Source organism: Cotesia glomerata, linkage group LG7, assembly GCF_020080835.1.
Source record: "Cotesia glomerata isolate CgM1 linkage group LG7, MPM_Cglom_v2.3, whole genome shotgun sequence".
Lineage (NCBI taxonomy): Eukaryota > Metazoa > Arthropoda > Insecta > Hymenoptera > Braconidae > Cotesia > Cotesia glomerata.
The window spans coordinates 10289418-10315956 of NC_058164.1; the positions used below are offsets into that span (position 1 = coordinate 10289418).

Genomic DNA, 26539 nt, shown 5'->3' on the forward strand with positions numbered 1-26539 from the left:
TGTAAATAACTTGAAATTTACACATGTGATTTGCATCAATGATGATTTTTAAGTAAAGAGAGATGTATCACAAAATTGTTTATATACTCTCTTAAAATGAATCAGTAGAATTTCACTGTTTCACAGTTATAAGTATACCAAGTGGTATACTTATAACTGTGAAATAGTGAATATACCACTAATTTCCAGTGATTTTCACTGTTTCAGATTTAGAGAGTAGCGTTGTTGCTATAGCAAATTGTGATTGACAGACAACTGCGATGTAAATTGTTAAACAGTCAAATCTTTTACTCATGATCTTGAATTTTATTAACTTGTTATTCATGAATTATGGACTGAAAACTTATTTATTATTTATTGAAATTTAGTAAAAAAAAAAAAATCTTCAATCAAAAAGATCATTTTTAAGAATTTAAATATCTTGAATCAAACAAAAAAGTTTTTTATCTAAAGGTTATTCTCAGTTCAAATTAATTTTTCTTAGCTTAAATAAATTTTACTTAGTTTATTTTTAAAGATTATTATGGAACTTTAAAAGAAATTTCTTAAAATATCGATTATTTATTTTGTACTTTCAATTACTCAACTTCAACATTTTCCATCGTATAATTATATATTATTTATTCTATTATATGCCTTATCATTGCGGCTGTGGACCGACTTGTGCCTTCTGTACCGCATTTGCCCTGATCCTCACCACTCTGCTATTGGAACAGTAACATGGGAAAACCACAGAGAAAACCCATGTTAGTACAGTCGGAGCTGGGTTAAGTCTACAGTGATTGATAAGAAACTCTTCTTTATCGACCACTGGAGCATTAGGCCCCTCTCCTAGTGTGCAGAGATCCCTCGCGCTAGCCAACGCTGACTAGAGTGGTCACCCATTCAAGTTGTTGCTTAAAATGTGTGATCACCCAAGTCAGACGTGTGCCGTCCGGCTATCTCTGCCACTTCCAGAGGCTGGCAACGTAACGTAACGCACATATTTTAAATTATAATCACTGAAAAATATTGGTGCGTGCTGGGATCAAACCCGGGTCCCACTTTTTCGAAAAGTGAGCACCGAGCCGATCAGGCCATTGCCAACCTCGTATAATTATATATTTTTCGTTTCTTTACAGACATAACTCACAGAAAAATTATATTAAAGGATTATTTTTATTTTAAATTTTACTAAATTAAGATAAGGTAAAAGCCCCAATATATGATCATGTACTTGGGATAATTTAAAGGTGAATGCAAAAACTCGAGTGAATATACTAGCGTAGCATTAAGCGGATTTATTCTGGTGGTTTCTATGGAATATAAAGCAATTACATATAAAAAAAAAGGAAAGAAAAATAAAAAATATAATAAGAAGAGATAACTGACAGTGATAAAATAATACACGAATGAGTATAAGCAACTATAATGCCCGGAAAGAAGCGAATAAGAGGGGTTGATATAGGGAGAAAAAGACAGATTTACGCGGAAGAGTAAAATATTCCCCGCCCTGAGCATCATTCAACTCTCGACAAGTGAGAGAGCTTGCGTGCAAACGTCGTACAGCTATTGGGTTAGAAGCTAATATGGCGGTGTCAGCGTGAGTGAGGTGGGGCGAAAATATGTACTATTAAGGGCTGCACTTTCGTTTACCAAGGGTAGTCCGTGTTGCGCCGTTGAATCACGCATTCCTCTGACAGTTACCACTCCGAAACGCCGTGCTGTACGCGAGGGTTGTTTTGTTCTATTTAATTGTTTACTATTACAATTACAATTCTAAACACACTAAGTTAAACTGCAATATTGTATCGTTTGAATAAATTTTTTTATTAACGTGATAATTTACGGTGATATTTGTTGAAATAGTTATTGTTATTATTTATTGATCACGTGGTTCTTATAATTATAACTTTGGTTATTATTTTAAGTGATTAATGATTGTTTGTTTGTTTGTTTTACCAATCGTTATAAATTGGGCAATATTTGTTTAACAAAAATTTATAAATAATGGCGCAAACTTGTAATCAAAAGAGGAATGTTTACAGCATTGATCAGATTTTGGGCCACGCTAAAGATGAAGGTATTTTATCATATTTATAATGTAATTAATTTATTGTAATTTTTTTGGTAAAATTTGCAAAATTTTTTCAATTTAATTCAATAATTTTTTTTTTTAAATAAATAATTACATAGTTTGCTTTAATAATTTAATGCTTTAAACTTTATAATTTTTGATGATGAGTTTATTAGAAAAAAATTAACATTTAATTAGAAAATTAAAACTTTGTTGTTGTTAATATTAATATAGCTTCGCATTGCAATTATAGTCTTTCAGAGATGTATTTAAAAAAGTAGTGATAAAAGAAAAAAAAAGTTGAGATAAAAGATTTATGTTAGTGTGTAATTAATTTTATTTCTGTAAATGAGAAATAATGAAAATTAGTATTTATATTATTTTTTTTATTTATTTATTTTTTTTTTTTTCATTAAATTGAATATGATCTCTCAAAAGCAGAGTGTAGCTTTGGTACAACATTTTATAAAAATCAATGAAGTGAGCTTGGACATGAAGTGGGTACCCCATTGTGCTACGTCATAAAAACATTAAAATCTCTCTATTCATAGTGGATTAGCTTCTACATGCCTGCGTGTCTGTTGGCGCGCTTGCTCGTGTGAGTGCGATTACCTGATGCTGAATACGCTCGGATGTGTACATTAGAAGAGGAATATGTAGTTATATGTCTATATAAGCACATGGGTACCTTTCGAGCTCGTGTGCGAGATAGTATGAGTATCTTATTCGCAGACTCAGCGTTATGTTCTGCTCGTGATACCTCAATATTATATCAAAAGTATCCTGTATGGAATTAACGTGTTAGAATCTGTTTAATTGGGATTCCAGCTATTGATTTATTCCAGCTAATCAATTAAATTATTAACTTTATTCATTATCATACTCAAAAAGTGAAAAATAATTTTTTTGGTTTATTGTAGCATAAAATGTTTCACTGTCAAAGATAATTTTTAGAAATTTTTCTAACAATTTTCTTTACTGAAAAAAATAATAACTTGAATCAAAAGAAAAATTCTTGGACCAAGTAAAATTATTTAAACCAATAAAAATTTCTTGGTTTAAGAATTTTTCTACTCAAATTGAGAAGATGAAGTTTTTCAAAATCATTTACTTTATTCAAGTAAATTTTTTTTTCTGTGTTGTAAATGTTTTGAAGTGAATCTTGCTGTTATAGCATATGCTAAGAAGAGTAACTGTAGCTGTTTGCTCAGCTCTAAAGTTTAGAATTAAAACATCGTAAAACAATAATCACTAATCGACCAAACGATTGCATTTATACTGAAGCGAAATCGGGAAATGTTAGTACATGTGTACTAATATTGAGCTCGAGAGGTCTACAGCATCGGGTGAGAGATGATATGCATACACATCACATATCACAGATCACATATGGGTGGGTGTGTGTTCCTATATGTACATATATCTCCAAGTGAGGTGGGGGAAAAAAAAATCAGTTGAGGGTTATCAGTATTCAAGGGGACTATAAAAATAAAATATTTGAGGATTAAAAATTGGCAAATCCGTCGGTCAGACATCATCGATATATGGATCATATTGACGATCCATAAATCGGCAAGCTGGGTAACGATTGGGTATCAAGAAGCTTAAAAAAATAAAATAAAAAATAATGTATCGTTGAATTTATAGTTTTTCAATTCACGTGTATCCTATATTCGTTTCAAACTATGTTATTAATATTTATTTTTAATTTTTTTTTCATTTATATCCATATTTTTTTAATTTATCTTCCACATATGTTTAAAGTGACGCTTTGATATTATTATTTTTGTTTTAGTAGTATGAAAATATATTAGCAAGCAAAACATTTAAATTGATATAATGTTAAGATATCTATTTGAGAATTAAATAATATAATAATGGCCATTTCAGATCATGCAAATCTACTGGAGTCTGTACGCAACGTGAGAGGATCTGGAGACTCGGATATCCCGGATTTCAAAGAATTACCAGCTTTATCTGATTTGCCAGAAATGAATGATATGGATCGACCTAAAAAAATACGGAGATCGCGAACTACCTTCACCACTCATCAGCTTCATCAGTTGGAGAAGGCATTCGAGAAAACCCAGTACCCTGATGTTAATTATAGAGAAGCGCTTGCATCCAACTTGGAACTTTCAGAAGCACGGGTTCAGGTTAGTTTTTAATTAATTCCATAAAAAACTTCAGTCGGAGTAGATACGGATGCTTGTTTATTTCATTGTTTACTAAAGAAAAAAATAAAAATGAGGATTTTATTACATAAGCGGGTTTCCCTGTAAAGGAGTATATGCAGTAGAGAAAAAGGGTGAAATAGAGAAAGAGAAAAGTATAAAAATTTGAAAGCGCACACTTGGGTATGCCTCTTGCTACTCAAGCTCGTTGTCGTCCACTCAACTAATTACCAAGCTATTGTTCAAGTCTTGTCTAGTAATTTTCTTTTATGTTTCATATAACAATGACCAATTATCATGGTCGATTATAATGATGAAAATTAACTTGTAACTATTTAAAAGTGTTTTACTAATTGAATAATTTTCGTGAAAAAAAATAACAATTAACTCAATTTAACGTTGTTCTGCTTTTTTTTTTTTTTTCTTACTAATAACAGTTACCCTTGAGACATTATTTTTTTTGTTATATTTTATATCAGCCTATTTCATATAGAATTAAATTAAATGTTTAAAAATTTTCAATTAAAGTCATTGAATAAAAATAAATTGAGAGATACGATTATCATAAATGTTCAATTCATATAAAAAATTTAGTCTTGTAGAATTACTTTATAGCGTTGATTAATTATATTAAGGGTTAATGTTCCTTGTGAAAATTTTCTCCTAACCTCTATAGTAATATTAAATACTTTTTCCACATTTTAAGTGTACACCGAAAACAAAGGTTTTCTCCATCACGTTGCTATCTAAAGAAGAGTGAGGTTAGGAAAACTATACTAATGGTAGCAATAGTATCGTGAATGGCACCCGAATAGATTGTGATGGTTGCTGTCCAGACTGCTATTCGTAGCTGTACGGATTGTACCCGTAACGATACACTCGTCCCGGGAAAAAATGATCAGACATGAACAGGCATGAGTCTTGAGGCCTGATCAGACATGAAAAATGAGCATGCCTGATCAGGCATGAATTGACCTGATCAGGCCTGATCAGACATGGTCAGGTTTGAAAGCCCATTGTTACTTTCAATTAATTATTTTGCTTAATTTTATGGATATAGTACTTGATAGAGTCATACGCAATTCTCTATAATAAATTAAAATTAAAAAAAAATGATTACATTTAATTGTACGGCCGTAACACCAGTAGTCACCCATCCAACTACTAACCACGCTCAATTCTGCTTAACTTTTGTGATATCCGTGCGCCTTGAAGTTTCCGCTTGCTGTGCTGCTATCTTATGTGACAACAATTCTATGAAGTACATAACGTATCAAATAAGTTTATCATAAATATAATATAAAAATTGATTTTATAATATATTTTGATAGTTCTCATTTATCTATTTCATTATAACATTACATTTATTTAAATAATAAAATAAGTAATGATTTTAATATTTTAATATTAGGCAGGAGTAGAGCAGACCAAAACATCCCATAGGAAATGTAACAAATTTTTTATTTAAAAGTTATTTAAACGTAATGATAAAAATAATTTTGCACATTTTGTGATGACCAAAAAAATTTTTTTCGTCAAAGAAAAAATTTTTATCACATCTCTGACTATGCAAGTCTGATCAGATCTACTAGGAAAAAAATGATCAGACCTGACCATGCCTGTTCACGTATGGTCAGGCCTGAAATTAGACCTGCTCATGCCTGTTCATGTCTGAAGTGTCATATACGTTCAGGCCTGATCATACCTGTCCATGCCTGATCATGGTAAGGACCAAGAAAAAATTTTTGAATATGTTCAGTGCGTGTACATTAATTTTGATTAATAAATTTGTAAATTATCAATAAACGGTATATTTTATTATTTAATAAATAAAAGTTTTTTGGTTATCATTAAAAACCTACCGTAGGGTAAATTAAATTAACTTTTCTAGGCATAGACAGGCATGAACTGGCCTGAGCATATTTAATGCTTCAAACATGAACAGGCATGGACAGACATGAGCAGGCCTGAGCGTATTTCACGCTTCAGACATGAACAGGCATGGACAGGCCTGATCAGACATGAACGTATTTAACCCTTCAGACATGAACAGGTATGGACAGGCCTGATCAGACACGAACAGGCATGATCAGACCTGAACGTGTTTAACCCTTCAGACATGAACAGGCCTGAGCGTATTTGACGCTTCAGACATGAGCAGACATGAACAGGCATGGACAGGCATGATCATGTCTAATTCCAGGCCTGATCATACATGAACAGGCATGATCAGGTCTAATTTCAGGCCTAATCATACATGAACAGGCATGGTCAGGTCTGATCATTTTTTCCCGGGGTTACTATACAGATTGTGCCGAGCAGAAAACTTTGTTTTCAGTGTGGATTGTACCCGTAACGATACACTCGCTAAGACGAAAGAAATTGTCAAATATATGTTACTTTTAATGTTATGAAAAAAAATTAGTGAAACGGTTGACTCTTCAGGATTTTCTTGCAACTTCCTTCTAATTTCAAATAAAAGCGTTCCGAATTTCACCTATTACGACGTTTTTGAGCTTTTCGAACGGATCAACGGATTTTGATGCGGTTTGCAGTAACCGATGTCGTTTTTTAAGTTGAAAATCTGATTAGATTTTGGAATTGAACAAAACATATTTTTTTAATTTTATTTTTTCAAATTTCACAAAATCTACCGGTCTAAATAGCATTGAAAACTCAATTTTCGTGAAACTCTTTCGAACATCGCAAAGACACAATGATCTTAACACTAAGAATTAAGAAACTAAGAGAAAATAAATTCGAGTAAGAAACTGAATTTTTCAAAATAATTACTCTTGTTTCAAAAATTAGTTTTTCATCAGTGTACATTGTATTTTTTGATTTCGCAAAGTGATTATTAGCAAAACAATTACGTGGAAGAAATTAAATGTCAATTTTAACTATTTCAAATATTAAGATAGTACTCAGTGTACTTCATTGATGAAATACTTCAAGTACTTGAAAATTTTTTCTGTGAATAAAAATTTCCTACATATCGAAGATCTAATTAGATAATTGTCTAACTCCACATTTTTGAGTTGATGTTTCTTTGAATTGTTTATTAAGAAATAGTCCATCGACATATAGTATGTGGGTATCACGTAAAACAAAAATATTAAAATACATATAGTTGATTTACAATTGATTTTTCGATAAAAAAAAATTTTTAATAAAAATAAATTTTCTATCATATCATTAATTTTAACATAAGTTTTTCTATTTTATCAATTAATCAGTACACATTATCAATTAAATTTTAACTCCATAATCTTACTATCTTGAAAATTATATTCTTAAATAATATTTTATTGTCATTTTCAAAAGTTACAATATTTCTTCCTGTTACATTCAATTGGTTAACAAGATATTCCATATAAGTTCAAAACATAAAATATACTATACTGTATGATTATATAGTTTTTATCGTGGATAAAATTGGTTACTCAATTAACGTAACTATCTGACACCGAAATAACGCGCAAGTGAAATGATGAGAAGAGACTTGGATGATGCGAATAGTGAGCGAATAAGCTCGAGGGAACAGAAAGCGCAGAACATAGAAGAGAACGTCCGAGGGGTGAATGAGAGAGCGGAGGCTGTTGCGGGTCGAGACAACGGAATGCAATGTGCGGAGGCAAGCGGAGGTTTCGCGGGGGATGAAAAGAGATAGAGTATTCCGATTGGCCCATTGTGGTACAGCGAAGCGACAATGCCGGCAATTGGCCGTCGCTCGACAAAACCGCTAAATGATCCGCCAGGCGCAGTGGTGCCACGGCCACTTTATTTCAATCTATCTCCCCTGAAATATCCTGGTTACACTCGATTTCGAATCCGTAATAGCTGGCAAGCTGCTCTCACTATTTTTTTTTCACATTAATGGACACGTTTCCCAGCCCTCCGCTCTTGTGCCGTTCAATTCAACTTCAGGCTTACACGATGATACGATAATGGGTGATCATCGTTCGATGACATTTTTCCACCAATCATTCCATTCATCACAACATCACTATTTTCTTTATATACGATGATTAAACCTTTTTTTTTTTATCTAATTTGCTTGTACCATTTTAAACCCAATGTTGTTGAAAAGCCGATTTCAAGTAGTTTATTATCAAATTATTTTCATGAACGTTTCATGTTATTAATTTAATTAAAATTCAATATTTCAATAAATATAATTTGATAATTTAATGATAATTTCTATCAAGGACTCATTATAATTATCTACTCTTAAGTGATTAATAATTTAACTAATATATGTTGCTATTTTTTGCCCTCGTGTCTTTTTCAAAAATACTAATATAATAATTTAATCGAAGAAAAAAAAGCTTGAACCAGAAAGATCATTTTTGAAAAATTTTTATGTCATGGATCAAGAAAAAGTCTTAGTTTCAGTTTCAAGCATTCTTTTGAGGACAAAGATTTTACATTACTATTTGTCCCTCATGACTACCAAATATTCGTACATTTAAACATACCTTTATATGATTATTTAGTCATTAATTAGATGATAACAAGAAATGACGAAATAGCCAACATTTTTTTTCAAATTTTGATCTGTACACAGTCGAAAAAATTTATCAAAAATGTTAGTTATTGCTTGTTTCCATCCAATTGAATATAGAAAAGGTTGAAAAAAAAACATTTGCAATATCAAGCAGAAGAGTTCTTGAGCAAAGTAAAATTAATTCAAATTCAGCTAAATGTTTTGATACAGGTCCTTTTCTAGGTAATCATTTACAAAGGGTAATCATTTACAAAAATCATTTACAAGTGGAGCCAACCCTATTTTGGGCCATAACTAGATGAAAAATTAACATTTAAAAATTTTTTTTTTGATTCTACTTCACGGAAAGATTAAAACCCGACTGGTTCGTGTTCTGCACCAGACTCAGTCGTGTGCGGGTTACTTTGCACGGATTATGTTGCATCACCCGACTGAGTCTGGGGCAGAACACGGGCTTTCATGTTTTTGGAGAAAATTTCTATTTTATCTTTTTTTGATAATTTTTTTTTTTTCAATACATAAAAAAACAAACAATTCAAAGAAAAAAAAAATTGATCAATTTGATAAAAAAAAATTTTTTTTTTCTATGGCCAAACATAGGGCAAAATGAGCTTGATCCCACTTGTAAATAATTACTCTTTTTTCGATTCTAGATAATCAAATTCTTTAAAATGATTTTAGTTCAAGATTTTTTTTCCCTTAAATCAAGCTTTTTTTTCATCAGTATCAGTTTTGTCTTTAATGACCTTATTGTCAAGGAGCGACTTCAAATAAATAAAAATAAAATATTGGTACAAAATCAAGCTTTCTTATAAAAAGCTGAAAAACAATTGTTTGAATTATTTTATCGTCTTTCAAATACTTGAGTAAAAATCAACAGTTATTTTCGAATAAAAATTTATAATAAACAATGATAAAACTATCGTACGATAACTGCTTGCCATATTTTATTTTCTTATTATTGCTACATCCCATACCACTATAAAAATCAGTCGTGTTGTAACTGTTCACGCTTTTAGATATTCAGTTAGTTAAACGTATCAGTAGTGGTAGAGTGGTGCAGTAATCACAGTGGAAATATTAAAAATATGCCATAGATACAGTACGGTGGTGTTACGGTCACCGTAAATTTATACGTCATTATTGTAGTGGTAAAGTGGCTGTATTATATTCTTACTTAAATAAAAAAAATTTTTTTTCGTTTGAATTGTGTACAGATGATTTTATTTTCTTGACTTTTTTTTAATTTTTGAAAAAATTCTTGCACTTTTTTCCACGAGCATATTTCATATTATACCAGCAAAGAAATTTTCTTAGTATACATCGCATTTAAATTGCTAAAAGAATTCTTCTTCAATTAATTAGCCCATTATGTTTCTGTTGCAAAGATTTTTATTGATTAAATTTATGATCAAGTATAAAGAAAAGATAAATTGATATAACAATAGGAACGATTCTGTATGTAAAACTCAGTTGGGTGGTTGATAAAAAATCCAGGGTAACTCAAGCGGAAAGTGAAAGCATTTAGTGCTGCGTCGAGGGGGTTGTGTGGCAAGTACGAGAAAGCTGGGGGTCCACAAAACTTGGGGAAAGTCACTGGGTAGAAAGGGATTGCACAGCACAGTATAGTACTTTAACGTCCAGAGGAAATCAGGATAATTGTTAACAATTAGCTTAATCAGCCTGGAGAGCAAGCTTTTGTTAGTCAGTCGATATACGTACTCGTTTTTCGTCGAGGTTCTCATGCTCTTTTTTACCCTTTCTGTGGATTACATTTATTATTGTCAGGTATCATACGAGTTCATCCCTTTCTCTCAAATATCATATTGTACCTCTATCACGCTCTCTCTACAAATATGCTCTAGGGGATGAATCTAATCCTCGATTTAATTGCTCGTATTATTGTCGATGGCAATAAAACAGACTTAATAGATTTTAATGAGTTGGTTAAATGCCAATTTGCTATTAAATCTTTATTAATTTATGATTGAAATTAATGTTCGCAGGTGTGGTTTCAAAATCGGCGAGCGAAATGGCGCAAAAAAGAAAAAACCATGGGACGTGACCCGAGTTATATGCATGTTGGTCAAGGTAATACAAGTTATATTATTTTATATAACTATTTTATAATACGGCTTTCCCGATCGAACTTTAAAATTTTTAAATCAATTCATATTTTTCTTTATATAATTCTCCATAAGTAGTTGTAAATTTAAAGAAATGGTCTTAAAGGCAATTAAATGTCTCAGAGATTAATACGTGACTAAGTGATGATTGTCTTGTGTAGGAATCAAACCCACTCACTTTGATTCTACGTCGGTTGCTAACCCAACTTCATACTTCTACACAAACAGAATAATTAATTTGATTTAAGATAAAGAAATTTCAATTAAGATATTCAATTTCAAGAATTATTTTGAATCAAGCAAAAAACTTCTTTCATCGATGAAAATTAAATTGAAACAAGAAAAAATTATTCAGTTTAAAAAGTATTTTGCTTGATTCAATAAAATTAAATTCTTTAAAATAATTTTTTTGATTCTAGATTTTTGTCTCAAGTTAAGTTTATTTTGTATAATTGATTTAAGTTAGCATACAGTAGTGGTTTTTCTCTTTTCTTTATTGATACTGCCATTCTAATAAGTCGTATCCCACAAAATTTGACAAATTGACTTTTTTTTTAAAAATAGATTCAGAAGAATGTCATGCAAGTCATATTAAAAATTTAGAGGTCAAATAGTTCAATAAATACTTTTAAATAAATGTTTTCATCTGTCGAATCCCATTTAATCAATGTTGAAAATGAACCGTTTCTACCACCTGCTGTAAAATTTTATAAATATGAGAAATAGTCAATAATTGGACTTTTATAAATCTAATACATAAATAGTGTTAGGATAAGTGTGGGTATTATTGCGGATTTTTTTGTTTTCATTTCAAATAAATGGTGCATGAGCTTTTTAAATTAAAAAAATCATCATCATCACCACTTCCATCATCATAATTATCATCATCATTATCACCATCATCATCGTCACCACCACACTATCATCATCATCGGGTGATAGCCTTTTTTTTAGGGAGATGCAGTCATAATACGGAACAATCGTAGAAAGGGAATGATGCCTCACAATTCTAGAAAAGCGTGATTAAGAAGGCAACAAACATTTCGTCGATGAGAAATTATCGACAAAGAAATTTTAGTATCATGATAGCAAGAAATATTTCATTTCTTATATGATCTTGAAGTGTTTCGTCATTAAATTTTATTTGCAGTAATACACGTACATGGCCTTTTCTTAAAAAAGCTTATTACATATTTAAAGAAATTATTAGTTTATTGCATTGCTGACTTTTTAACTTCCCGCTAAGAAAATCGAAGATTTTCAAAAATCGGGAAGTTATTGGTTTTACCCCGTTTTGCAAAAATTGAGTTTTCACTAGATCTCGACGTTTCAAGGTCTCAGGAAGCTTCCCCGACTACCCCCGCGATGGTATCCGTGTGTGTGTGTGTGTGTGTGTGTGTGTGTGTGTGTGTGTGTGTGTGTGTGTGTGTGTGTGTGTGTGTGTGTGTGTGTGTGCGTGCGCGCGTGTGTGTGTGTGTGTGTGTGTGTGTGTGTGTGTGTGTGGATGTATGTAAACCTCTCATAACTTTTGAAAGGCTTGACCGATTTCATCGCGGTTGGTGCCATTCGAAAGGGTTTGACTGAACTTAGATTTTGAATATAATTTGGACCGATCCGGACCGGTATATATTGAGAAACCTAAAAAAAACTACGAAAAAAAATTTTTTCAAATGTGGTTTTTTTGGAATAACTTTTGAACGGTTTGACCGATCGATTCCAAAAACTAATCAGCTCTTAACATTAAAAAACCACGTCGATCGCCACCAACCCGGTCAAAATTTGTTGATTCGTTCGTGAGTTATCGTTGACAAAAGAAAACCGAAAAAAGTATTTTTTCGGAATTACTCCTAAGTTCCTAGTTTGATCAAATTCAACTTGAAGATTATTTGTGAGGCATAAAAAACTGCGTCGAACACTGCTAACCGCGTAAAAATCGGTTCATTCATTCGAAAGTTATTGCAGTTTAAATATTAAAATAATAGTGTTTTATTAAATTTCTATCAGACTTTTGAGCTTGAAGAGCTAAAAAGCATAAAAAACTATTTCTTTAAGCTTGGAGAGCTCAAAATAATACACAAATTGTATTTTTGAGCTCAAAGAGCTCAAAAACATCATAAGTGCAATTTTAAGCGCTTAGGTATGGAATGAAGTGGAAGTTGCAGCGATGGCCGTCAGGGTCAACCGTTTTAATAATTTTTTGAATTATAAATAAGTTAAATTGGGTTTTTAAAACCAAAAATTATTGTTTTGGAAAAATTTTATCAAAAAGCTTTTGAAATAAGCTTTTTAGTGAAAAGCTTTTCCTACAGAAAAAATTGCAGTACTATCCACACATACTCTATATTAATATTACTGATTTGTATATATAAAAAAAATTTATTTGAACTAAGAAATTATTCACTAAATCCTTTAAGTTGTTTTTGAGCAAGAAAAAATTTTCACAATTTTTTGCATACTTATATTTTATCAGATACATCCCTGCCACAAATTCATGTTATTATTATGACTTATGACTATTATTATCATCATCCCAGATCAATATTAATGTATTTATCACGATGTCACAATTAGGCAATATTACGATCAACACTCAGTAACACACCTGCTTGACGAGCGATTATTGTCATCAGTAGGCGATTTACCTAAAGGGTGGTTATATACTCTATCATTGTATCTATTTTCACGGCAAATATCGCTTTTACTGATTTTACATGGGTGTTAATTATTATTTCTTTGATCATCTACATTCATTTATAAGACGAAAAAGTAAATTTATTGATTTTTGATGACAGCATTTTCATTTTTGACACCAACAATTTTGATAAAATAACTTTCAGAATACAAATAAAAATCACCGACATTTTTATCGCATGTAAAAATAAAGATACTTTGATAAAGTTTACTATACAAGTTGATATTGAATAATATTCTATATTTTTCACGAATAAAAATAAATAACAATAAACCCACACACAATAGAATCTTCGAAAGCAGAACGCCGAATCTAGCATTCTATTCTTTTCGGCTAAAATGAATATAAATATTAAATGCGGAGGAAAAAAAAATAAAAATAAAAAGATATCTTGTTTACCCCTTGATGTTAGTCGGTACTTACGTCTGTATTCATTCTATTGAGTAGCCACATGAAGGGACGTTTTTTCCCTTATTTTTTAATCAAACCCCATCGATCGTGGTACAAATAATATAAAGGCAAGTTTAAGAGTCGATTTTCAAGAGTCAAGTCAAGTTGAACAAAACGAATTTGCTTAAATGTTTGGAAACCTTATTATATATACAGAATAATAAAATCCTCTGTTCTGCATTAAATCATCAATAATTTGTTTATCAATTACTTTAATTTAATTTTCTGTTTCAGATATGAACGATTTGTCTCTTGCTCCACCATTGATGCACAATCCATCTACTCCAACTGCAGGATTTCCATGGTACATGCCATCTGTATTTTCACCTTGGATGTCACCGGCAAATACTTCGAAAATACCAGCACCTCTTCAAGCTGCACTACTGTCTCAATACATGGGATTGTCATCCTTAAATTCTCTTCTTCCTGTTGGTTTTAACTCAACCGGTGTACTAGGCCATTCACAGCTTCAGCACCAGCCCCAGCAGCAACCGCAACATCAACGTGATCAGCTGAATTCACAGCTTCAGCAAATTCATCCGCTGCTTTTGGATGTGCAGAACATTCCGCAAAATTTAAGTTCCAAACATGATCGCGATGATGATTCAACGTCATCCGAGGATGAAATAAGAAGGCAGAGTGCTCAAGTACTGAGGGTTAAAGCCGAAGAAGTCATCAGAAAATCTGGAAACTAAAAATCAAGATACGGGATTTATTTTTCGCTAAAAATACTGGGAGTTCAATAAATAAACAATTATGTGAGTGAAAAATTTACCAAAGACAAAACAGCGTTGATTAAGGACATAGATAACGATGATGATCATCGTTACAATAATTGATGATAAAGTGAATTATTAACTTATTTAATTGAAAGTTAACAGAGTTATAGATTTTGTGATAAAACTTTATGTGTGAATAAACAACTGATAACAGTTCTCATACTTCTGTTAGTGATGTTTATAGTGTTGCAATCTGTTTTTAGTCAAATCCGATCGATCATGGTTCAAAGAGTATAAAGGCAAGTTTAAAAGTCAATTTTCAGGAGTTTAGTCAAGTTGAGCAAAATGAATTTGCTTAATCGTATGAAAACCTTATTACATAAACAGAATAATAAAACCCTCTGTTCCTTATTGAATCATCGATGGTTTTCTCATCAGTTCTTTTAATATAATTTTCTTTGTTTCAGATATGACCGATTTGTCACTTGATCCTCCGGTGGTGCACAATCCATCTACTCCATCTACAGGATTTTCATGGTACATGCCATCTGTATTTTTACCTTAGGAGTCAGCAGCAAATACTTCGAAAATACCAGCACCTTTTCAAGTTGCAGTATTGTCTCATTACATGGGACTGTCATATTTAAATTCCTTTCTTCTTGTTGGTTTCAACTCAACCGGTGTACTAAGCCATTTAGAGCTTCAGAACCAGCCCCAACAGCAGTGATTAACTGAATTCACAGCTTCAGCAAATTCATCCGCTGCTCTTGAATGTTCAGAAATTTCGGAAAATTTAAGTTCCAGGCATGATTGTGATGATATATCAACATCATCCGAGAATGAAATAAAAAGGCAGAGTGCTCAAGTATTCAAAGTTAAAGCCGAAGAAGTTATTAGAAAATCTGGAAACTAGAAATCAACTTAAGAGATTTATTTTTGACTAAAAATTCTGGGAGTTCAACAAATAAACAATTATGTGAATTAAGAGTGTACCAAAGACAAAATAGAGTTGATTAAGGATATAGATAACAATGATGATTATCGTTATAATAATTGATGATAAAGTGAATTATTGATTCATTTCATTTGAAAGTTAACAGAGTTATAGATTTTGTGATAAAACTATATGTGTAAATAAACAACTGATAACAGTTACCGTACTACTGTTAGTAATGTTTATAGAGTTTGCAATCTGTTTTATTGAAAACCACATTCTATCATTAATACGCTGATTTATTTGTTGATACCCCATCAACCATACTGTAGTATAATGTCACGTGGTTATTTCACTTTCATTTGAATTCGTAGAAATAATAATTTTTTTTTTTTTTATATAATGAACATTTTTCGCTGAAATCAGAAACTGACGATAATAATAAATTAAAAATATATTCGTTAAAAATTTTTGTACTATAAAATGTATTATATTCATTATAAATAATATCACTCATGTAAATATGTAGGTAATAAAATATTATATAACGTTTAAAATGAAATGAACTGGAACATTAAAATATAAAATGAAAACATAGTAAATAGATGATAATTATTATTTTTTATTTGTTCACCTTTCATTGATCAAATAATTGTGATTAATCCAAGTAGTCGCTCTGAAAACATGAATTACATATACGATGATTTAATTATACACTCACACAATTATAACGCATTCAATATTTAATATTGAGGTATAGCGTATAGTAATGATCATTTTATCAAATATTGTGCCCGACAATAAAATGTGTTTAAAAAAAAAGTTCATCAAATCATTGAGTTTATAAAATTAATTTAAATGTAATATATTTCCGTAAAATTAAAAATTCATGTTATCACGTGACTTGGCGTTTTAGTGTTACCTGGGTAATTCGTTTTTTCAAATGTATATTTTATTTAATAGTATGAAAAGAGTTGAGTTGATAGTTTCATACGTGGCGTTTTCGTTTGAACGTGGCTTACGAATTGAGACACGCACAACAGCAATTACAATTTTACGAATTTATTTATATACTATCAATGCGATAACATCGGCTGATGTTTTGGTGATCATAAGTTGTTATTACGATTCCACTGGGGACGATGAGTCGTAGACAATTATCTTCACCACCTGTCTGCCTACGATCAATTCATTTGATTTATGATAGCAACACAAAAACGAAAAGTAATGTAAAAATAAAAGAAAAATGTGATAAAAATGTATGATTAAATTATATGATTAGATTGATTTTTATAAAAATAATAAATAACCAGCTATAATTTAAGGAAAAAATTTATTTAGTTGACAGAGTATAACTAAGTACTTAGTTTGATTCCTTATTGAAAAAAAGAAAGAAAAAAAAAAGTTAATTCATTATTATAATCTTTTATGATAAAAAATAGTAATTTAAATGAACTAGTTCAATATTATTAAACTAAATTATCAAAAGAATGAAAACCGTAATATCTCCAAGTTGTTAACCACTGTTTGAAATCGCGGCGGCTACCAAGGACAATTAGATTAAAAGCAGCGCCTCTTGCGGCGGCTTGAGATCCATTAGCGCCCATTGTACCACCCTATTTGTACCCTATCACCACCCCCATTTAGTTTCAAGCGGTCCCTATCTCGAAGCTCAGGTCCTTATTCTCAATGGTAATATGCTCACTTCATACTTATGTTTTTTTTCTTTTTCTATCATTTATCTCTTGTCTTAGCTCATCTTTTTCTATAATATTCTTTACTTCGTCTTTCTCTTTTTTTATAATCTTATATTTTGTTCTCACTTGGTTCTATCCTTTATATTCAGCTAGGCCTGGTTTTTCCCTCACATCGTGGGATAAAAGTCTTGCGGAGGTGTCGGTTTTAAAAGAATTCATGTAAAATGATCTGATGCGACGTTGAAACAAGCCTTAATGACAACCTCTTTTAACATATCAGTGAATAAGACATCAATTAGTACATTATCCAGAAGTTTATACATAATTGGTCTCATTGTACCTTCAAAATCTTTGCGTCATTATAACAATGCGTAATTATTACTATCATAGTTTATTATTATCAAATCATAATAGACAGACAAGACATGAATTTTTACAAAAGAAAAATTACAATTTTCAAATTTTGTCACATCAGAGAAAACCAAAATAAAGACTTTGTCTAAATTTGAACCCTAAAAATTGATATATTTATAGATTTCAAATCAAAATTTTTCATTTTCTCTTTCAATACCATTTATTTATTTATTAAATTTTGGTCCTAGAGCAAGTGCTCCCTAAGGACCATCATAATTAAACACATTACATAATGAGAACAAACAAAATTAATGTAACATTGCAATAATAGAATATAGTAGAATAAATTAAATAGATATAATATAATATAATTAATAATAAATACAATAATAATCGTCATTGTCATTGACTCTTCACAACATTGCTTTGCACAATTTCAACAATCTCTATCAAAATGCAAGTTAAAATACGCTACTCTAAAATCATCAAACGTGCTCAGTGCAGCAAGATCAGACGGGAGACAAGATAAAGAACTACATTTTCTTTAACATTTGAATTTTTTTGTCTTAAAAGTGACGTACTGGGAAGCGCGTTACACATTTTTCTAGGAAATTGAATTATCCAAAAACAAAAAAGAAAGGATAGTTACAATTTTTGAATAAATTAATTCTTTCAAGAGTTACTCGCGGTTATATTCCAACAAAAGAAAATAAAATTATGAAACCTTATACCAATTGGTTATTATGAACAGTAATTATTTAGAAAATTATAAATTTTGAAGGTTGAGATTGCAAGTTTCCAAACACTTAAACGTATAATTTTTTATTTCAAAATCGATAAAATATTCTTATCTTAATAATAATACTTTTGCTGAAAATAAAAAATCTGACAAATTAGGATATGTCTAACTTTTAATATATCTTATTTCTTATATCAACTAGTGTGAGAACTTTATGACCTTCGATTAAGTTAATAGAAAAATAATAATAAATGAATAAGCAAACATAAATCTAAAGACTTTGGGAATGTTATTATAAGAAATGGATGTGTATAATTGGCCCGGAGAAAAATGTTTGAGAACATTAGACGTTCGCACGTTGTTAAGCTGAGTGTACAGTTATGCTTAAAAATTAGTGTCATTATGATGGTCCAAACTCAGCTCGCCTTCATACGCCGAGTGTACACACTTCATTAAGACCATTAAGAATCATTTGGGCATTAAGGGGTCGCTTCACTTGCCGTAATAGCGCGGGCCCCGCGTGAGCTATAGATTATAGCACAGTTAGTATGCTACCAAGAATAGTGTCTTTTCTCAACCCCTTGTGTCGACTATATAATAATAATGTTTAGAGCGACGATATAGGCTTAGCCTTGGTAATAAATTCTATCCTGATGCTTTGGTAACTGATACATTTGTTGCACGATTGAGGGGATTCTAGACCGACCACTTTCAATGATCCACCCCTAGGCGATTTATACACTTCTATCTCTTTTGTGAGAGCCTCATTATCGACAATTAGTTTTAGGATACAACTTCATTTAATAACCATTTTATTGTTGCCATTATTAATTCAAAACAGATTTTTATACTTACAATAACTATAAGCTTAGGAAAAAAAAAATTTGAAAATACCAAAAGTTCACGAATTACAATTTTGCTCTTTTAATTTTTAATGAAAAAATTATTCTGTTACTAATTTATTGAGTAAAATAGAAAATAGGAAATTGGCTAATGTCAATTATTTATGTAAATTTTGAAACTCGAAAGGAAAAATTTACTGATGTACAGAGGATCGACCAAATTTATTTTTCTATTTATTGATTATAATCAAATAACACCGAGATAGATAGCGATTTGAGATACTCAATCTTAAAAAAAAAAAAAAAGAAAAAAGTTGACTTGACGGGAAAAATTTGTTAGTTTATTTTGATGTCTTTTTCGATTTTATTAGATTGAATAAATTTATGAAAATTACAGAACTAATCTTGATTAAATTAACTGTACAATGGTTTTCAAACTATTTTGTTCCGTAAGCTAACAAGAGTACAACAATAAAAATAGTTATGGAGAAGAGGCTACGAGAATTTTTGATCATAGAGCACTCTTTAACACTTCGGATTATAATTATAAGTTCTGCCAAACATGATGAATGAAATCAAAATATAATTATTGGCTTTTATTGAGCTTATCATATCAAACTATTGCGAAGTATGCCTTTTTATTAATAAGTTTTTTATGTAATTTTCTGAAAGGGTGTATTGAGATAAAAGCAAAGTAGTATATTAAGCTCGATAAAAAGTTGGATCTACATTTTAACGATGAAATTGAGCGATTTATTGCTGTAGTATAAGGATTCTCTAACAGTTAGATGATGTCCCGATGAAAAGATCAAAGCATCCGTTATTTCCAAAGTACATGCGAGAGGGGATCTTTTCCATGAGATTGATTTTACCGAATAAAGAGCATTTTACGCTTGATAAAAGGTGCGTCAAGGCATGCGTGTGCATAGAACACCGTCGGGGGTCGTAAACGGTACATTTTACCTATACGTGCAGACATACATGATGTATATGTATAAATACATGCTATTAAATTTGGCTCTCTACGTGAACGACTTAAATGAGTGTTTAACTCTTGTCGATTCTTCAATAATAAACTAATAATGATAATAAAGTACTGGCTTGTAATTTATACATGTTTCTATACGTGACTTTTACGACGGACATTGAGTAATCTATAACTTATAATGATGAATACTTTAGATTTTATTAATTAGTAGTATTAGAAAGCAAATTCGTCACTGTATCAAATTTTAAATTATTTGAGTAGAGAATATTTATAATTGATAATTAGAATTAGTAATTTAATTATTATTGCCTACGACTAGTTGTACAGTACAGAAGAAAATAAAATATTGTAACTATTATTGGATAATAAACTTTTTCAATTTGTATCTAATTTATTAAACATATATTTAATAATTGATAGAGTTTTGAACAATAACCATATTTTTTATTTTTCTTGATGATTTTAGAGTGAATATGTTTAATAATTGATGATTCAATGATCATATTCACATATATTCGATTCAACAGTAAATTTTGAGGACTAGTGATTTGCTGATTTAATTTGATAAAAATCGTTGACAGACGTCTAGTTAAAGTAATGATGCATTATTAGCTCAATAAAATACGATTTTTAAATATTAAATCGTTTATATCTCCGCAACTACATAATTTACTAAAATGAAAAAAGAACTAATTATATGAGAGAAATCCACAGATTCGGTAGAATCTGGCGCCAAGTTCCGTTCAAATCCGTTGTAAACGGAGCGCCAGACTACCGACTATGTTTACTGTAAGCAGAACGGTTTTTTGAGGTTGCGAAATTTTATTTAATTCTACGGTACTTTTTTTACCCAATTTGTTTATCATAACAGTAATTCATAATTTATTTCACCGTATTAATTAATTATATTCACTTATAACAATTTATTTACTTGAAATTATTAAATTTTATCAGCACATACTATAGCTCGCTCACAAATTTCGATCCTGACTTTTTTTTGATGGAGAAAGGTCAGCACCACAGACTAGATAAAATAAAAATGTGTAGTAATCCTCCTATAGATACGCAACTACAGTTAAAAAAAGTAATTCACAGCTTACATTTATGGCCGCCAGGGTGCACTGGAATTATATCTACATAAACTGTAGCTTCAAGAGGATAGTTTGCAGTAAAAAATGCTGCCAACGCGAGATTTAAGTTGGTACCAATTGTAAATTTTCATTATAATTACAAAAAATACTAAAATCCGAACAAAAACAGTTTCACTGTAAAAAAATCGCGCCAAGTCCACGTTCATAAGACTATTAGGAAAGAAAAATTTTTTTTTCTTTACAAAAAGATACAAAATAAAAAAATAAAAAAATCCAAGTAACCGATATGATTGTTTATGATTTTGGGAAATTAAAAAAATCTTATTGTAAATTTAAAAATTAAAAAAAAAAATTTAGAACGTACTTGGTGTGCGTCATTGTGTATTTAAATTTTTTTAAAGTCCTAGTAAATAGATTTTACGAATTTCATTAAAAGTAAAATATTTTGCAACCACGCACACTAAATACGTTCTAAAATTTTTTTTTTAATTTTTAAATTTACAATAAGATTTTTTTTAATTTCCCAAAATCATAAACAATCATATCGGTTACTTGGATTTTTTTATTTTTTTATTTTGTATCTTTTTGTAAAGAAAAAAAAATTTTTTTTTCCTAATAGTCTTATGAACGTGGATTTGGCGCGATTTTTTTACAGTGAAACTGTTTTTGTTCGGATTTAATTTTCTACAAATATATATATATATATTAGGGTGCTTCATTTGAGACGACTATTTTTTTTTCTCACTCCATTGACGAAATATTGTTTTTTACATAGAAAAAAGAAATCTCACCAAAAGATAGTTCTTAATTTCAATTTTAAGTACTCGCTGGATGAATTTGAAGTTTTCTCATATAATTAGCCCGTTAAAATCATTTTTTTTTGCTTTAATTATCTATAGCATAGCGACATTTCATGATATTCATTTGACCATGGGCGGAAGTTGTAGAGGGATCCTTTCTCTTTAAAAGCTCTGACAGCTTATTTCCAATTTATGAGCTATCTCGCCAGTAAAAAATTGTATATTTGATTTTTGCTCAAAAGTCGTGGTTTTTTGATTTTTTCTCCTAAACTATTGATCTGACACCAAAATTGCAAAGGTCCTTTTTTGTAAAAAATGTGATTTTCTACAAGATAGATTGATAGCTGAACCCTTTCAATAAATTGCCTCTGAGATAAATTTAATTAATTACAAGAAAACAATAAATGACACTATTTTATCGTAATTTGTATACTTTTTAATAAAACAACAGTTGATAAAAAAAATTATAACATTGTATATTTTTATAATCAACCATTGTGATATCGTTATAATGCCTAAATTTTTAAAATTTTGAATCATCTTACAAATATTCTAATAAATATAGTTGTTACATAGAATATATCCAAAATATATAGTCATACATAACTCCGGCTCACAAAAAAAAAAAGTGGTATGTACTTTGGACCGGACCTACCTATTGAAATGAATATTGATCCACTGAATCCGAATTTCAAGTCCGTTTGACCCAGTCTGCCTCCAATTTTGAGTATAATGCAAAAAACCCCAAAAAATTGCAAAACACTGCAGTCACAGCAATGAAAAAATTCTTGTGGACCCGGATCAAGTATGATTTTTATGCATTTCAATTTACTGAATCTAAATCTGAACGTTAATTAGCCCAGTGCCATGTTAAAGTTTTAAAATTAAAAAAATCTCAAAAAACCAAAAAAATCAGGAAAATTGCAGTTACAAATATGAAAAAACAATCTATAAAACATGATTAAATACTTTTTTTGTATTTTTTCACGCATGAAATACAAGAGATAATAACAAACGGAAGAAAAATTTACTGCGTAGATCGTTTGAGAACAAAAGAGTTCGATACCAATGAAGAACAGTTTGAAATTCGAGAAAATCGTTTTCTTTATTCTAGTTATACGTCATTTTTTATAGATATTAAAATTTTTTATATTTTTAGATTCTTGAATTGTATTTTATGCGCGAAAAAATACAAGAAAAGTATTTAATCATGTTTTATAGATTATTTCTCATATTTATAGCTGCAATTTTCCCGATTTTTTTGGTTTTTTGAGATTTTTTGACTCGGATCAAGTGTGATTTTTATGTATCCCAATTTACTGAAACTAAATCTAAACGTTAACCCTAGACTGGTCACCCGTACAGCGTGACGCCGCGTAAGAACTACTCAACCTATAGAGACTCGCTATAGTGCGAGCGAGAAACTAAAAAAATGGTGACCAGTCTAGGGTTAAAAAGAATTCTAGGATAAGAATTAATTAATTACAAAAAAATGAATTTAAAATACAAGCCAAAATATTCACAAAAAACAATGATAAACTATAGCAACAATTAAATTCCGAATTTGGAGGTAAGAACAATGGGTAATTATTACCCAAATCAAAAAAGCTCGGTTAGAACGTCGAGTCGCGAAACAATGAGCGTTGCAGTGCAAGGTGGTTAGATACTAAGGGAGGGGGCGTCCTCGAAGCATTTTTGATGGTATGGTAGTAATGAAGTTAATTAAGAACAAATAGTACAACCGATGTCTTCTTTGTTTCGCGCTTCGATCATTTTAACTGTGAAACAGGCTTCGATAAATAATAAAATTATAAACGGCGATTGTGTGGCCGAGCGGTTTAAGTCTTAAACTGCCCGTACAACAGTCGCTCAGGCGGGGGTTCGAGCCCTGGCAGTCGCAATTTTTCTGCGATTTCCAAGGCTTGCTCGCTTGCTGACTGTACCCTGGCCAGGTTTCTGTGGTTTCCTTGGTCACTGTGCTAAGGGGCGGGGCACAGGCAAATGCGGGTACAGACTGTAAGTCAGCCACTGCCGCGGAAAGGAGGTAAAGATGGTATTTAGTACACATCAAGCGAAATAAATAGTAGGAAAGGACGTAAAAATCCCACTTGTCTAGGCCTGAAGGCTGACGCGTAAGATTCCAGAAAAAAAAAAAATAATAATAAAATTATATTAGCACATTTTTATTAAAATAATAAAATTAATTGCATAAATTTGAAATATATAATATTATGAACTTATAGAATCCAATAATGGATAATAATAATTTTAGTTGAAAAAAAAAAAAATTTGAATTTATTGGGAAATCAAGGTACGATAGTATTAGAAATTTGACAGTTGAATCAAAGGATCTGTGAAACCAAATAAAGTTTAGAATACAAAAAATTTGAAAAATTTGACAAAATTTTTTGATAAACTTGATAGTTTCGTCAAAAAATTGAAAAAAAATGAGAAAATATTATAAATTATATTTTAAAGTTGAATACCTTCGAAACGCATCGGTTTATCGAAAAATTATAAGAGAGCTTTTTGGTAGAGCGTTCAATTCTCTACAAAAATATGTTCTGACTCAACTTGTCCGATGACTTGTTAAAAAGTTCCAAAATTCCAAAGTAAGAAAAAAAAATTCTCCCACGGTAATCAAATGGGAAATTGAAAATTTCGACTCGGCACCTCTTAATATTAATATTAAGAGCTCTATTTTTTACAGGATTTTTTTTTCCGTCATTTCGAACAATATTTTCAATATTAATAAGAAAAAAAAAAATTTTCGATTTTTTTGAAACAGTCTATATATTATATATACTATTTGAATTTTACTATTTTTAAAAACATTCGAAATAGTTGAAAAAATGATTTTAGAGTTGAAATGAAAAAAACAAGTGAATTGAAATACATGTTTTTTAAATGAGAAAAATTCAAAATATTGCATTTTTTTTTTTTGTCATTTATAATAATATTTTCGAGTATCAGCAGAAGACATATAATCGTTTCTATTAATGCAACACTCTAATGTTAACATCATAGCGGACAGATATAGGGGAGGGTGGGGCAGGGCGGCCCCCTTAAGCCGATTTTTTCTTTTTGGGGCTTTTAACCATTAAATTCTTTTATTTTCCGTCTATTTCGAATGAATCAGTCGAAATTTTGTCAAAAATAGAAAAAAAAAATTTTTTTTTTTACTAAGCCATTACCACCAAATCTAGAGATTCTCCTCCCAGAAAATGTCGTCGAGGGAAAACCACGATTCTTACGAGTCTTGAGTATCGCCGAGAACTCAAAGAAAAAGAAAAAAAAGTCCTCAGTTAAACAAAAAAAAACAAAAATTAAATTAAAACCAAAAAATTTGAAAAAAAACCATTCAAAATATAAAAAAGATGATTGTCATTGTATTTATTGCAATGGACTTTACTCAGAATCCACAGAGTCATGGATTTAGTGTAATAATTGTAATAAATGGTCTCATAATTCTTGCGCAGGTATTGGCGAAGATTATTCTGACGAATATCTCTGTGATCATTGCGAATAATCGTATATTCATTAAATTATCTCGATTTGATTTCCTAATTATCGAACATTTATGTTTTATATTTTATTCCAAAAGTTTAATTTTTGTTAACGTTTAATAAAAAAATTATTATAAATTTTATTGCCAAGCTGTTAATTAGTTTTAAATAGATAATAATTAATAATATAATTAATTCCTTTTATTGTACTTAGAGGGTTTAAACTTACGTACAAGAAAAAAAAATACAGAGATGTTATTTAGCAATGAATTGGTAACATTAGTTTACATTGATTGAAATCACATGTTGAGTTTTCAGATTGAGTTTTTAAAATACGTAATATCTTGAACCAGACTTTTTTTTTCTATATTTTTATCAATTCAAAATTAAAAATATGAATTGCGAAGAGTAAGATGTCCTTGGAGAAAGTCCTCGGCTTCGCCAAGGTTGACTATAACATGTGATCTGAGCCATTTCTTACTACCCCTCTCTAGGGGTGAAATCTACTATTTTCGAAAATGGAAAAAAAAATTTTACCGAATTTATAAGAGGGGCCGTTATGCCCCAGCAGGCCGTCATGCATCACTCTCCCCTGCATGAGTCAATTTTTTGTTAAATTTTTCGGGTCAATTAAATTTTTTCTAATTCATTTTAGAGGTCATAACCTCTATTCATTATTGAAGTCATAACTTGACGAAAAGTGAAAAAAAATTTTTACCTAATTTTTGAAGGGGGCCGTTGTGCCCCAGGTTCCCCTATATTAGCTCAAAAATATATAAATATATCAAATTTATGATAATTTGGTAAAAAAAAAAAATTATTTTTTGACCAAATTTTGATGGGGGGCCGTTATGCCTTAGGGGG

General features: G+C 30.4%; 1 protein-coding gene and 1 long non-coding RNA gene across 3 annotated transcripts in view; one reads left to right on the forward strand and one right to left on the reverse strand.

Annotated features, from left to right (window-relative positions):
• Positions 1–11685, reverse strand: part of LOC123269068 — a 28110-nt gene extending 16425 nt beyond the window's left edge. The window contains exon 1 of the long non-coding RNA XR_006510349.1: positions 11490–11685. This is a non-coding gene — a long non-coding RNA (uncharacterized LOC123269068). The remainder of the gene's footprint in view (positions 1–11489) is intronic.
• Positions 1655–15022, forward strand: LOC123269066 (retinal homeobox protein Rx1-like). 2 transcript variants are annotated; one of them, XM_044734565.1, is made up of 4 exons: positions 1655–2062; positions 3947–4212; positions 10744–10828; positions 14240–15022. In XM_044734565.1, the coding sequence occupies exons 1-4, from the start codon at positions 1990–1992 to the stop codon at positions 14698–14700; spliced, it is 885 nt and encodes a 294-aa protein (XP_044590500.1). In that variant the 5' UTR covers positions 1655–1989; the 3' UTR covers positions 14701–15022. The 2 variants fall into 2 exon arrangements, with proteins under 2 accessions (XP_044590500.1, XP_044590501.1); XM_044734566.1 differs by lacking the exon at positions 1655–2062 and adding an exon at positions 3207–3449.
• Positions 15023–26539: the final 11517 nt, after the last annotated feature.

What these genes read in the sequence shown, in the direction of transcription:
- LOC123269066 (XM_044734565.1), top strand. Translation starts at nt 1,990, where the DNA reads ATGGCGCAAACTTGTAATCAAAAGAGGAATGTTTACAGCATTGATCAG. An exon ending in TTTCAGAAGCACGGGTTCAG is followed by an intron (nt 4,213 to 10,743) that starts GTTAGTTTTTAA and finishes TAATGTTCGCAG; the next exon opens with GTGTGGTTTCAAAATCGGCG. An exon ending in TTATATGCATGTTGGTCAAG is followed by an intron (nt 10,829 to 14,239) that starts GTAATACAAGTT and finishes TTTCTGTTTCAG; the next exon opens with ATATGAACGATTTGTCTCTT.